Here is a 15,317-nt window from a genome sequence, read left to right as displayed (position 1 = left end):
GCAAGGATCATTTGTATCTAATTCAATTCTTTTTAACAAAAATATTTTAGAGGTAAACATCAGTAAAATGGATCAATGCTGTGTAGAATATGCAAAGTAGCCTATGTACGGAGGAAATACAAAATTTTACAGGTGAGATCAAATTTCTCATGAGATCAGTTTTTTTAAAGAAGAATACTCAGTATTTGTAAGGATTAGGTGAAATGGGTACTCTCATATACTGATGATAATGTATAAGCTGGTATAATTCATTTTTAAAATAAATTTAACAAGAATATCAAAAGATTCAAAATGATATATACTAATTCAATTTCAGCCTTGGAACCTTTTCAATAAAAAGCAATTTTAAAGATAAACAAAGCTTTATACATAAGACGTTTGATACAGTCTTTAAAAATGGAGAGGGAAGAGAAACGGAAAAGGGGAAATAAAACACAGAAACAAGTCAAATACCCCAAAGCAAAACAACAGAAAATACACTGTGCAGCCATTACTAAGGTGTCCATGAGGGCTTTGTAGTAACATTATAGATAGATACAAGCACTATTTCAAGTTTAAAAATTCGGACATAGAAGTTTATATTATATAGTACATTTTTAACTATGCTAAATCTGTTTTTTTTTTAATTGCATAGTCTGAAAGGAAAACAGCAAATTCTTCAAAGTCATTCATCTCCAGGGGGCAGGGGGACACAGGACTCTGGAGCCCTGGTCTTGTCCTCTAAGAGGCAGGGTGCTGACCATTCATGGAGCACAGGCTCTCACTCAAACAGAATGGCTTTGAATCCTGGGTCTGGTTTTGAAACCTGGACTTCTGGCTGTGTAATCTTGACCAAGTGACCTATGCCTCTCTCTGCCTCATTTCTTTTAGCTGTAAAGTGGGGAGGATTAAATGTGAAGGACTTAGAATAATGTCTGACATGGTAAGCACTCAAGAATTGTTACTGAATACTTAACTATCTGCTGTTCCTGGAACAGCCCAGTGCAAGTCCAAGGCAGATCTTAAAGATTATACCTCTCACAGACAATGTCAAGAGATCACCTGGAGTCAGCAGCCCTAACTTCAATAGATCTTAAGGAGCTAGAAGTATTTGTCATGTATGGGTTTTATTTTCAGGTTCTCTCTATAGAATATAAGTGCCCTTTGGAGCACTTACCTTAAGCGTGGTATTTCTCACTGTGTATTCCCTCTCCTCACCCTTTTTTTAATATGGAAGAAATGGTGAAAGAATATAGATTGCATTCGATTTGATTAAACTGAGGTAAATTGGGGGTAATCTAGAATGATATGTGGGTTTTTCATTAATGTAATAACACCACGCTACAGAGTGTGAGAAATACTTAACCATGAATACTCACGTAATACGATATTATCCAGATGTGACTACCAGCTGTGGCAAGATTTAGCTAAGATATGGCCAACAGCAGTCACCCACGGATGTTCTTTTACCTGGATGCTTATAAATCATTTGTCTGTCTGCAGCTCTTGTCCAAGGAGAGAAAGCAATTTTAAGACCAAATGGAGTGTAATAAATTATGGATACAGAATTGGTACCCTTCTGACATTTTCCTCCAGGGCAGCAGTGACAGCAAATATCTTACTGTTAACTCAACAAAGCACCTTCAATGCTAGCAGTATCTGTATTCACAAAAGCCCAAGTTAAAAATCCAGCAGGTATTATTCTTTTAGTTCTTTCATTTACTTTTCTTAGACTGATCTAAGAAATACCCAGAAAGGAGCCCCAGTGATGAGATGACGGCGTGTAACAGTCAAAGGGGAATAACAGCTGCAATGATTAATCTTTTACCGTCATATATAACCTTTCTTACCAGGAGCTCAACAAGCTTTGCTGATAAGGTTCCTGCTTTTTGCAATATAAAAGAAAAAGGAAAAAAATTTCACCTGTCTTTTTCCGGCTGTCCCTAACTATGACAGCAATACTAAGTAATGTGGCAGTAACCACATGAGGTTTTCAGAAGCCTGCCCACCAGGTAACTGTGACAGCAGGGGGTCTGCCCCCGTCGCCAAGTACAGACTCACAGACAAAACAGTGTGGCTGAGAGCACTGTGTACTCAGTGAGTGCCCGTGACCCAGAGAAGCCAAACCCCACACTTCTCCCTAACATAGAAGCTTTTCCATATTTTAATGGCAAACACAGTGTACTGCCATAAAAACAGGAATCCTCCCTTCTGCCTGGCAATACTTAAAACCACAGCACTTCTTATGCACAAAAATTTGTAAACTTTTGAAGCTATTTTTTAGAAAGTCACGGTAACAGAATGATGGAGTTCTATAGTACAAGTAAAAGAACAATGTAAGTTCCTTAATCACTCCCTTAATTTATATACTGTCTTTCTTCTAAGGAACCTCTATGTCATCAGAACATCCTTATGAAAAATGTTTTCTAGAAGCAGCCCTTAAGTCAATTAGGAGCAAATAACTGCAAAGAAAGAGAAAAGGAACCCTCATGTGTTCCAACAAAGGCATGCTCTCTGACCACACTGACTCTGAGGACCACCCATGGGATCAGCAATGTCCAGGAGTGTGCATGTGTCAGTGTGTGGCCAGGCCACTCAAGGTGGCTGTTCTTTGCTCTCTGGACATGCCCTGCCTGACCTGTGCCTGCTTCACCTACACCCTACTCACATGACTGACCTTCCTACATACTTGCCCCAGGTCCTGGCTAATGATTGCTCTAACTTTAGATCTCTGTGTTAGCTTTTCATAGGGGTGATGAAGGGCATGCCCCTCTGCTGGTTTCCCTGGTAACTGATGAGTCAACCTGAAGTCAACCCCCTCTGTAGCAAAGACTGCCCCCATGTCCTGCCCGCTGTCTGCCGCACACGGTGGAGGGTCGCTCCAGACATGTGAGATCCCCCTATGCGTTAAACCACTGATGTCTCTGTTGCTGACTATAGGCTCTTCCTTTGGTCTTGAGGCTGGGCAAGTACAGGACTTGTAGGCCTGTGGGGTGCAGCCCAACAGTCAGCAACTTATTTAAATGGTGGAGAAAGAAAAAAGGCAGATGAAGAAAGAAAGTGTGCCACGGACCCACCTCTATCATACAACTCGTTTGCTCACAAACCAAAAATGGCTTTGTATCACCTGTTGAATGAACTCTAAATATCTCAAATTTTCAAAGATTTCTACAATCTAATCCCCCAGCTAGCTGGTGCGGGATCATCCAAATGAAGCTTCCCGCAGCAATGGCCCCATCCAGCACTCAGACCTACTCACGCGCTATTTTTGGCCTGAAATAGCCACCAGGGTTTAGCCGTCACTTGACAGCGCAACTTGCACTTCTGATTATGTCCTTGCCTCTGCTTTCTAGTACCCAAATCTTAGTGGGCTTCCCAGCTCAGCCCTATCTTGTATCTGTCCTCCCAGATGCATCCATCCTATGGATTTCTCTGAACTCCTTCAAATTCAATTACTCAATTTTGTCTTCATATTTCATTTAGGGTTGCATATGAGAACTGTGTATCACCCTAAACAAACTGTGTTGTATTTCAGTATTCCTGCACAGACTGCCTCTCAACTATTAAGTCGATTCAACTGATGATTCAAAGAAATGTCTACTGAATAAGGAGAGACAGTGAGAGTGACAGGGAGAGAGAAGCGGAGAGACAGAAAGAGAAAAACTCAGACCCAGAAAGAGACAGAGAGCAACAGGGCAGAGACAAAAAGTACTTGAAGAGAAATACTTTTATAAAGATATGAAAAGGAGGCTTAAGTCCCCACATCTGCCTCATCTGCAGACTACGTCACAAACTGCCTATGTCTGCGCGAGATCACTCTTTCCCCACCCAGTGGATTCAACATATAGCGCATTAGGATGACTCACCAGAATTTGAAGAGATTCTTTGTGTGTCCTTCCTCAGGCTGTGTACCTAGCCCACAGTTAGCTCCTAACACAATGCACACATTACCTTGTCTGAAACCTGATGCAAAAGCTCAGACGCCCTTTGAAAGACTGAAGGCGATAGACGCACTAGATGCACAGACACACATACATATGTTATAAAGCGGTCATCAAAATCAGGAGGGAAGAGAAGTCACCTGGGCCAACAAATCCACTTTATGAGCTGCTATCATTTTCCCAATCTAAAAACATTATCAGACTCCATGGAATAATATGACTGTTCTTATTAAAGAAATCACTTGCTGTTAGTGAAAGTACCAACATTATATAAAGGACATTGCTTTCAGCTCCAAGAGATTCTTATCAAGTAAGAGTTTTGATTGAAACACCTACTTGAGACCAGACTAGCCACTATATTAGGTTTCCAGAGTCAAGATAATTTCATCATCTGAAGCCATTTTTGTTGGGTATGTGGCAACTTCTGCATCATTTCACTAAACTCTGATATTATAGCTCACACCTTCCCCAAAGCTGAGGCTTCCTGGATAGTCTGAAAGGTTTACATCAAAAAGAAAAGATTACCCAATGTTAAATTAGACAATATTGGTCTCTAGAGATCTTTAAAAATGTAGACGAATAAAAGAAGAGACTTGTTAGTTTTTCTATCATTCCTAGTTTTAAAAGGGAAGATTTATGGGAGGAAGCCAAGGTGGATCACTTGGATACAGTGAATTTCATAGGATCTCTGTTCACATCTTTGCAACGATTTACAGAAAGAAGTCAACTAAAGGCAGAGTGAATTGGCTTCAATTTCCCCATATTCTTAAAACAGCATTCAACCTCCCTACATCTGTAACTTTCCCACAGTTCTAACTGAACCCCTGCTTTCCTCTGTGAAGGCTTCCCTCCTCATGACCCTCCCAGGCAGAGACTGCCATTCACCTTTCCCTACCCTTACCATTTCTTTAAGCCAAGAAGCTTTGTCTCTGGCCAGTGTGCTAGTGGTCCCTAAATCCTCAGCTCAAGAGTCTACCTTCTATTCTAATAATCTAAAGCTCCTCCAAGAATGTACATTTTTGCTGTCTTTGTTTTTTATTTATTTCACAACTTTTTTCTTCCTGGTACTCATTGTAGGCGACCTCAAGTTCACTGGTGATTAAAGTTGGCATAAGTAACTAAACAAACTACTGATATAAGGCGTCTCTCCTAATACAACAAACTAGTGAATACAACAGAAAAGAAGCAGACTCACAGACAGAACAAACTAGTGGTTACCAGTTGGGGGGAGGAGGGGCAATACAGAGATATACAACCTACTGAGCGTAACAGGCTCAAGGATATATTGTACAACACGGGGAATATAGCCAATATTTTGTAATAACTGCAAATGCAAAGTAACTTTTTAAACCTGTACAAAAAATTTAAATGCAAAAAAATCCTATTAAAAATATGAATTTATTTTTTAAAAAAGACACCTTTCCTTTGAGATATATAAAAATTTCCAGCTCTAAACATAATCACCTGGGTATCACACAGACATGTCAAAATCAATATCCATGAAATGAAACTCTTTTCCCCTTCTACGCTGCTCTACAGATCCTGTTTGCTGTTGATCAGCTGTCCAAGTTAGAAACCTCAGGGCTGTTATTAATACATGTCTCTCTAGGACCATCCACATATAATCAGACACCAGCTCCTGCTGACTGCATAACCAACACGCAGCCAACTTCGCATCCCTGCTACCTTCGTCTCAGCCCTCACCACCTGCTACCTGAGCTACCTCAACAGCCTCCTAATGGGTCTCCTCGCATGTGGCCGACTTCTACATGGCCACCAGTTAACTTTCTAAAACAGAGATCAACCACGTCCCATCCAAACCCATTTAAGGCCTTGACAAGCTCCACCGCACAAGTACTCATCAGTCTCTACCATGTGTTAAGTTTGAGAATCCGACTCACATTATTCCCTCTGTCTACATGTTTCTCCCACTCGCACTCTTCAATGTCTGGTAAAAGTGTTGTGGCCTCACATCCTGATTGGGTGGCACCTGGCCTGTCACTTTCCTATCACACATGCCATAATCCACTGCAATCATTTATTACAATGACTCTCCCCAGGTAGTCTTGAGGATAAAAGTTACTCATTTCCTACACCCAGCAACATGCCTGACATATAGTAGACACTCAGGGTTTGTAAACTAAATTAATTAATATGCAGATGGCCAACAAGCACACTTATAATACAAAGTAAACAAAACAGAATTTTCTTGCTCCTCCAAAGAGAGAACACAGAGAAAATTATCCTGAAAAAAATCAGATATACTTGAATTAATTTTCATGAGGCAGAAAGAATTTAATTAAAAACTTATATTACAAACTCTTCAGCAATAAAACCACAATAATAGAAAGCATCTTTATAACATTCACTTACTCAACACATATTTTTTTTGAGTATCTTTGTGCCAGGCACTCTGCTGGATGCGGGAAATCTTGTGCTAGACGCTGGGCGTTCATTCATTCCAGAATGTTTTCCTATCAATTATCTCACTTTAGTGTCACAACCATCCCATGAGGTAGGCAGGACAGTTGCCATAACCCCCATTTTACAGATGAGAAACTGAGAGCAGACAGTCTACCTGGTTTGCTCAGGGTCAAAGCCAGGAAGATGGAGATCTAAAACTAAAACAGTTCTCTCCTCAATCCAGGTCTGGTGCTTCCTCTCCTATTAGGCCTGCAAGTTCTGGCTCTACCACCCTTATTTCCGCTGAAGAAGGGATTAAAATTCAACTTCAGTCTTGGTCTTAAAAGTAAAAGTGCAGAGAAATGAAGTAGAGAGGTCTGCAGTCCAGGGTGAGGACTAACCTGTTATCCTTGCACACGGTCACCTTGTCTCCCCCAGGTATCAGCTGCTTCTGTTCAATCACTCCATAGCTTTCTCGACAAATCTATATTTGAGAAGGAAGAAAAAAACTTTCAGTTTGTTTACAACTTATCTTTCTAGACCCCACATGACTGACAGAAGCCTTGAGAACAAATGTAGCTTAATGACAACTGATTACCACAGAACATTCTCGGGAGGAGAAAGAGAAACTGAATGAGAAAACACTGGCACCCTGAAAGACATCTTCTGTTTTAAGACATGGAGTTGCCAATAAGTGCAATCAAAGAGAAAATGACATGAGCTCTAGAAAAGAAATTTTATGTATAGGAGTAAAGAGGATTCATGCTTTAGTAATTTTCTTAAGTGCATAGATTAATCATTCATTCACTTATTCAACACATTTACTGAACTCCCGTAATATTCAAGACACTATGACTACCCTATGACCCACCAATTCCACTCCTGGATATACATCTGAAAAAAACAAAAACACTAATTCAAAATGATACACGTACCCCAGTGTTCATAGCAGCGTTGTTTACAATCACCAAGATACAGAAGCAACCTAAGTGCTCATCAAGAGATGAATAGATAAAGAAGATTTGGTGTGTATATATACAGTGGAATACTACTCAGCCATAAAAAAGAATGAAACTTTGCCATTTGCAGCAACATGGATAGACTTGGAGGGCATTATGCTATGTGAAATAAGTCAGAGAAAGCCAAATATTGTAATGATATCACTTACCTGTGGAATCTAAAAAACACAACAGACTAGTGAATATTAAAAAAAGGAGCAGACTCAGAGATCTAGAGAACAAACTAGTGGTTAGCAGTGGGGAGAGGGAAGAGAGGGCAAATAGGGGTAAGGAATTAAGAGGTACAAATTATTATGTATAACATAAGCTACAAAGATATATTGTACAACACAGAGAATATAGCAAATATTTTATAATAACCATAAATAGAGTATAGCCTTTAATAACTGTGAATCATTATTTTGTACACCTGTAACATATATTGTACAGCAATTATACTTCAATTTAAGAAAAGACACTGTGACCAAAGTAAGTTCGCTTAGGGAAGTCTGAATTTATTCTTTTGTTTGTTTTTTGTTTTTGTTTGGATTTTGAACTATTTTATTTTTGCTTTTATTATTTACTGAGTATCAAGGGGATGTAATCAGGATTGAAATGCTCCCAGAACCCAGGAAGATTTTCTTCCTCACTGCCTCAAAGGGCCACCCGAACTTAAAACATTTTTCCCCTCTCAATCATGAGTTTATTCTTTGATTTGGAGAAAAATTAGTGTTAATTATGACTTGTAAACATGATGAAAGAGACAGCTACGCATAAGTAAACTGTGGAAATCCTTACCGTAAAGTTGAGGCAGAAAGTCTCCTCAATATCTTCCCCAGGGTAATCTAAAAGTTCTTGAAGACTCCTAATCACAGAACGACAGAGAAAGGAAAAGAGGCAAATCAGACATGGCAACAGTGTCTGAATCTCCGTCACACGTCCAGACTGTTTACAATGAAAAGCTGTAAAAGAAGATTCTAGAACAAATATAAACCCAGCCTGACAGAAAATGATGTTAACTATATCTTGAAAAAATATGGCAGTTGACTTATAAGACATTCATTCATGGCTCTCTGTTCCTACTGACAAATCTTACTGCATTTATGAAAGAATTCAGATGGGTTTCCCCCTGATCCACTTGTGTGAACCCTGGTATTCCTTGGAAGCAGATGTATGAGGAGATGGTACTGCAATGGTCCTCTAGTCTGGCTTTATCCACATGCACTAGCAGAATAGCCCTTTCGTCATCAAAAAAGCTACAAAGTCACTCCATCCACTTAGGAATCTTAATGGCTTACTTGTTAATGCAAGGGACTCTATGGTAAAGCACTCTATTTAATCGGCCATACTAAAGAACACTGAAACACGTTTACGCCAGTGAAGGTCATGTTGTGGCCCTCACGAGAACACATTCCTGTAACCAGACCTCATTCTCACTTTCTTCCTGAGTGAGCTCCGAGTCTGGTGGTTCCATAAAGAGTTGCCTAGGAGGAAAATTCTTAGTGTGGAATTTAAATCTGCTTCCAGTTAACCAGCCAAGATCATTACTTGAAATACATCATTCCCAGCCAGGTTGGCAAAGAAAACAGCACACATTTCTGTCTCAGTTACCAAAAAAGGAACCTTTGCCTGGGTCTCCTCTGCCATTTTTTTATACTCTTTCTAAATTTTCTTTTCCTCTCTCTGGGCCCCCACTCCGCCCAGCCTTTACAATTTCTCCCTATTGGTGTCCGATACTGGTGGTGTGACAGTCTCATTTCCAGAGGGCACCTTAGAGACCACTCCTCCTCTATTGCCATGTGAAAATTGGTATTCTTTCTCCATAAAAAGGTATGTTCCTGCCTGTTAAAGTCAAAAGAATATGGTGTCTTTTTATGTACTTCATCATACGCTACCTAAAATCAATACAGATAAACTCAGGATAAAGGAGCTTTTAAGAGCCAGAAAGAAAATAACCTAAAAACATGGCTCTACTACTTCGGAAAACAGTCTACAGGTTCCTCAAAAGGCTAAACATAGAGCTACCATCTGACCAAGCAATCCCACTCCTGGGTACTCACCCAAGAGAAATGAAAACTCATGCCTACACAAAAAGGATGCAAGAACACCCACAGAGGCACGAGTCCATAATAACCAGAAGGTAGAAACCAGTCAAACGTCCACCAACTGACGAGGGGACAAACATAATGTGGCATAACCATACGATGAAATGTTATTGGCAATAAAAGGAATGAAATGCTGATACAAGCCACAACTTAGTGGAACCCTGAAAGCATGCTGTGTGAAAGAAGCCAAACACAAGAAAGCACATGTTGTATAACTCCATTTATGTGAAAATCCAGAATAAACCAGTCTATAGAGACAAGAAAGTAGACTGGTGGCTGCTGAGGGCTTCGGGACGAGGAAACTGGGGGTGTTGACTAAGGAGCACCAGGCTTCTTTTTCGGGTGATGAAAATATTCTAAAATTGACTGTGGCAAAGCTGAACGACTCCATGAATGTACTATAAGACACTGAATTACATACTTTAAGTGGGTGAACTGTGTGGTATGTGAATTACATCTCAATTAAACTAGTTTCTAAAAAAAGCTCTGTAAGAGAACAGAACATACATATATTCTTCTCTGCCCCCAGTTCCTTGGTACAGAGCTCCCCAAACCCCTGTAAATCCCTAAGTGAGAAGGGTACTAGGAGTGTCTTTTGTTCTAATGCAGTGACTCTGGGTGGGTCCTGGCTGGGGGCTGGGGATCAGAAAGACCCAGCCATGATTAGAAACTTAGAATTTTCAGCCCATTCTCCAGAGACGGGCGAGGGGCTGGAAATGGAGGTCATAACTGATCACGCCATTGTGAGGAAGCCTCTATCAAATCCCCACAGTAGGGGGCTCCGGAGCTTCCAGGTTGGTGAGCACATCCACACCCGGAGGGCGCCACACCCCAACTCCACGAGGTCAGGAGCTGCTCCTGCGCTCAGGACCCCTCCAGACCTCACCCTACGTACCTCTTCATCTGGCCGTTCATCTATATCCTTTATCGTATCCTTTAATAAACTGGTGGACCTAACTGTTTCCCCGAATTCTGTGAGCTGCTCTAGGAACTTAGTGAAACCTGAGGAAGGGGTCGTGGGAACCTCTGATTTGTAGCCCATGGGACAGAAGTTGTGGGGAACCTGGGGACCTACAATCTGCGGCTGGCATCTGAGGTAGGGTGGGAGCAGTCTTGTGGGATGGAGCCCTTAACCCGTGAGATCTATCTCCGGGTAGATGTGTCATAATTGAGCTAAATTTGTAGGCCACCCAGCTGGCATCATGGAAAATTACTTGGTGGTGTGGAGGAAAGCCTCCCACACAGCCAGTGACCAGAAGTGCTATGAGTGTGGTCGTAGTGTGAAAGTCAAGGAGACACAGAGAGGAGAAACACAGAAAGACGGGGAGACCTGCAGGGTTTTTTAACACAGGTTCCCGCTTCAGTACTTTCTCCCCTGTATGTACGGACCACGACATGAACCTGCCTGCCCCCAGATGACGCAGGCAGAGCTTCAACCAAGCAGCTGCGGAGCTATGTCTTACGACGAGGCACACAACACGCAGTCTAACGATGAACTCTAACTCATACATGCAGCGTTTCGACCTTTAATCCCAGGGCAGAGGCAGCCAGAGCCATTTCCCATGCCAGTGCCCCGTCTCCCGCGTTGTACCTTCCTTCCGTGGGTGACAGCTCCTTCAAGTCTTCCAGGCCAGGCTTCACGTTCAGCAGCTTCTTATAAAGCGCCAGCGGGAAGTGCAGGTCGACCACGGTGGAGTTGTAGATGGCGAGGCCACAGGTTATGCCAATCAAGTGAAACCAGTTGTGCTCTACAAAACACTGTCAGCATGTGTGCAAACATGTGAAAAAGAAATGCAGTGTTGGTGGCCCTCAAAACCATCAGCCATTTACCTTAAAATATTTTCTGTATGAAAGAATGAGGATCTCACTGAGTTACCTTCTGAAGCAGAGAAACACCCTTGACAAAAGTTTGATTATCCCCAAAAGACACAATGTAGACAAAAGTAAGCATTTCTAGCTCTTCTGTGATACACAGACCAGCGTATCCTCACTGAGAGCAATGCTGTCCAACAGAACTGTCTATAGTGATGGAAACATTCTATTCTGCACCATCCCAGGTGGCAGCCACCAGCTACATGGGTCCTGTGAATGTTGGCTGGTACTACTGAAGAAATGACTCCAGTATGATTTAACTTTAATTAAATAGAATTCAAATTTCAAAAGCCACATGATGTGAGTGGCCGTCTTTCAGGACAGTGCAGATCTAAGGAGCAAACTCTGGTAGAAAAAGAACTAAACTATAGTCTGCTTAACATTATAATTGCCTTTTAAAACTCAGCTCCCCTGTGGAGGGACAGGGCAAAAAAAATTTTTCCTCTATTACTGAATTTTCAAAAATAAAGTATGAACTTGTGTATATCTGTATGAGTATTCATACACATACTATCACTGTTATCAAAATAAGGCATATTTGACTATTACATTTTACATGTCATAAAACTAATTTCTTTATCCTACCATGTTCTTTCTACCCTTCAAGGATTCCAAAACTTGGAGCTTACCTACTAGGAATGGAAAAGGGGCTGATAGGGGACAAGATGCACTATGAGCCACAGGTGAAATATGAAGACTGGATATATTATATGGACATTTTAAATTATTATCTTTGTTATGTTCCCCTCTGTAAAATTCAGAAGTCTAGGGATTGGTCTGAAAACAAAAAAGGAAGTTTAATTCAATCCTTCTGTTTAATGGTGACACCAGTAACTTACCGTATCTGAAAACCACAAGAGATTTGAATCTGGATAGTAGGTAAACATTCCATAGATGGGATTCAACAGTTCTTTTAACAGTAAAAGAAAGAACTCTTTTGTGACACCACCGGCATCCACTGCTTCTTCACCATCAAAAATGACCTTAAAATAACGAACTTAGAATTAATATTTCAGGGAAATCGCTGGCATTTTTTTTAAGCAAATTGTTTCCAAAGTCAGGACTAAGAAAGGAAAATATAACAGAGAATACAATGATGCAATGAAAACTACAAGGTGTGGCTACTGATTATTAACAAGGCACTTGCAAAGGTACAACATTTTTACTAGGCACTTCAAGGCATACAAAGAAAGTCGTAAGTTTACCATATGTCCCCAGAAAGTTTACCATCTATTTAGGGCAGGAAGGCAAACATACAAGAACCAATTCAAGAATACATTTTATCTTCAAGGAGTCAGATACACTGAGACATAAAGATTCTGGCACACAGAGAAACACTGTGATTAACCAGAGTAAAAGAAGAAATCTCTCTCAGTGGGTCACTGAACTAACTGAAAGGGAGGAGAGCATTCTCAGCAGGCACTGATGGGGCCCCAGGAGAGGATATACACAGACCCCTCAGCAGACCCACACCAGGTACTCTGGACCCGTAACAGTCATCACGGTGACGACTACAGCAAACCAACAGACGAGACTCACTGAGCATTTACTCCACGCCAGCCAGCACCAACTATTACCCTAATCCTCAGAACGATCTTGTGCATAGGGATTACTATCATTACCCCCATTTTACAGGGAAGGGCTCAGACCCAGAGCTAAAAACAGCATTTGAGAAAGCTTATCCTGGTGGCTCTGTTCAAGGTTGCCTAGAGCAGGACGAGAGGAAGCATCTGATAAAAAGGCAAGCGGATGGCTTTACTCAGACAGGCACAAAGCAAGAACTGCCTCCGCTGATTTAGTGATTGAAAACAGGGGCAGAGAGAGCCCCTCTTTTTGTAATATCGAAAGTCTAACCCAGAAGTTCTAGGGAGAACTCTCAGGCAGATTGATGGGATGGATGAGAACTACCGGACATCTTGCAAAGGGCGACAATATCACAGAGAACATCAGTTTCTCGCCTATTATGTTTCAGAAACTGGAGTTTACAACAGAATTGGAAATAGAGTAACGAAAGCCTTCTGAAGGGAAAGGTAAATGACTTAAAACTTCAAATAATTCACTATATTGAACATTTACTGTGTTCCAAGCATTGTGCTGAGCCCCAGGAATACACAAACATGCACTATGAGGAAAGACAATTTCTTAATTCAGCAATTTCAGAGTACTAAGAGTGCCTATCGTCACAGGCCACCGGCTACCCAGACGATTTCACTACCTTTACGTTCTCTTTTTTTTTTTTTGAACCTTCTTTCTCTTAAATCTTTGACATCCAAAGACGTCCTAGATGCTGGCTTGACAGTTTTACCTAGTTGGAGTTTTAGTTGTGCTGTTGTTTGCTTGTTTTTGGTAGAGCTGGAGCAGGTACACTGAAGACAGCAGACAAAGACCCTATCATCCCTCAAGTAATCCACTGGCATTTTTATTTGCTGTTATGTTGAGATGTTCTGTTTGGTGATTTGACAGAAGGAGGTAATTAAATTCTTGTAAAATGAATTTAAAAAATAATGAATGGCTGCACTCCACGATGTAAATAAGATCTTCGCTGCTTCATCAACACTGTTTAAAGAAGACCTAGGAAGGGGGAGGGTACAGCTCAGTGGTAGTGCATGCGATTAGCGATTAGCATGCGAGGTCCTGGGTTCAATCCCCAGAAACTCCATTAGATAGATAGATAGATAGACAGATAGATAGACAGACAGACAGACAGACAGACAGATACAAACGCTAATTATCTCACACGCACACAAAAAAAAACACAAAAACAAACCTAGGAAGGCACTTAGAGGAATATATGGAAGGGCTCACTTTGAGAGGCTTTTTCAAATCAATATCAGAATGAATGCTCAGCTCTCTTAGGGCATCTCCGACAAGGTTGTTCCTGCGAACGTGAAGGACCAGGAAGGGGCTTCTGGCCAGCAGAGGCTCCAAGGTGAGAAGCATAAAGACATTCTGCAGGTTGGCTCCATTGACCGCCACCTGGAACAGCACATCCAAGAACACAATTACCATTCTGAGTGCACCTGGGAGCAAGGACAGCAGCAGCCGTGCCTCTGGACCCGGGCGGGGGTGGGGGCGAGCTGACTGCATCTCCATTTTGTTCTTTGTTTCCCTCCTAACTTTTCCAGTAGATTTTGTAAGTTACTCATGATTACAAAACATACAAATCTTTCTAATCTGAACCCAAAGAGATTAACTGAAGCACTTTATAAACCATATGATCCATAACTCGTTCCAGGAAAATGATTTAGACTAAGCTGATTAAGAGTGGAATAACAGTGCTGTGGAAGAAAGTGAGGTTGGAGAGTGGGTAAAAGCCAGGACTTTCAAAGCGGCAGGCAAAGAAACCTTGCAACCATTTGCTAAGTGGTTTTTATTCTTTGAAAAATGTCCATTTCCTCTGGAGAACTTTGAAGTTGTCATTGTCATGGATATATCACTGTGAAAACATATATATATGTATATATATATAGAGAGAGAGAGAGATAGGAGCTACAGAGACACAGAAAGACAGGGAGAGGAAGATGAATGAAGTTATGTATCCACCAACAGTAGAAACTGGGAGATTTCAATTGCTAATTCACAAATATCTTTGTAGGGCTGTCAAAACCAATTATTTTTTACAACAAAAATGCATATTTAAAATAAGTTAAACAAATCTCCATAACTTGTATTTCTGTTCAATAAGGAATCACCAGCTCTATTTAATTATCGATCAGGGGCTGGCAGACAACAGCCCACAGCCAAATCCAGCCTGCTCCATGTTTTTGTACAGCTATTTAGCCAACAATGGTTTTACCTTTTTAAATAGTTGAAAAAAAATAAAAAGAAGAATATTTCATGCAAAAATTATACAAAATTCAAATCTCCTGCTATGACAGAGGTGAAATGTTGAGATAGACTGTATGGTGCACAAAGACAAATATTTACTATGTGACCCTTTATGAAAACACTTGCCGACCCCCAGTTTATGTAAATGTGCATTCATGTGTATGTGTTATATTCAATATAATATTGCTGAA

At 40.9% G+C, this 15,317-nt stretch overlaps 1 protein-coding gene across 13 annotated transcripts in view; it reads right to left on the bottom strand.

Annotated features, from left to right (window-relative positions):
- Positions 1-15,317, bottom strand: part of HERC3 (HECT and RLD domain containing E3 ubiquitin protein ligase 3) — a 130,779-nt gene that overhangs the window by 39,209 nt on the left and 76,253 nt on the right. For all 13 annotated transcript variants that reach the window (XR_004130931.2, XR_010381102.1, XR_010381101.1 and 10 more), the window contains 5 exons: positions 14,104-14,274; positions 12,138-12,281; positions 11,018-11,184; positions 8,120-8,186; positions 6,725-6,807 (listed from right to left, as the gene is read on the bottom strand). Coding sequence is in view for 9 of the 13 variants with exons in the window: in XM_031433872.2 (XP_031289732.1) it covers positions 6,725-6,807; positions 8,120-8,186; positions 11,018-11,184; positions 12,138-12,281; positions 14,104-14,274 (632 nt within the window). In the remaining 4 variants the exon portion in view is untranslated. The remainder of the gene's footprint in view (positions 1-6,724; positions 6,808-8,119; positions 8,187-11,017; positions 11,185-12,137; positions 12,282-14,103; positions 14,275-15,317) is intronic.

Source organism: Camelus dromedarius, chromosome 1 (genome assembly GCF_036321535.1).
Source record: "Camelus dromedarius isolate mCamDro1 chromosome 1, mCamDro1.pat, whole genome shotgun sequence".
NCBI lineage: Eukaryota > Metazoa > Chordata > Mammalia > Artiodactyla > Camelidae > Camelus > Camelus dromedarius.
The sequence above is the reverse complement of the archived record's forward strand: the minus strand, read 5'-3'. Positions and strand labels throughout refer to the sequence as shown.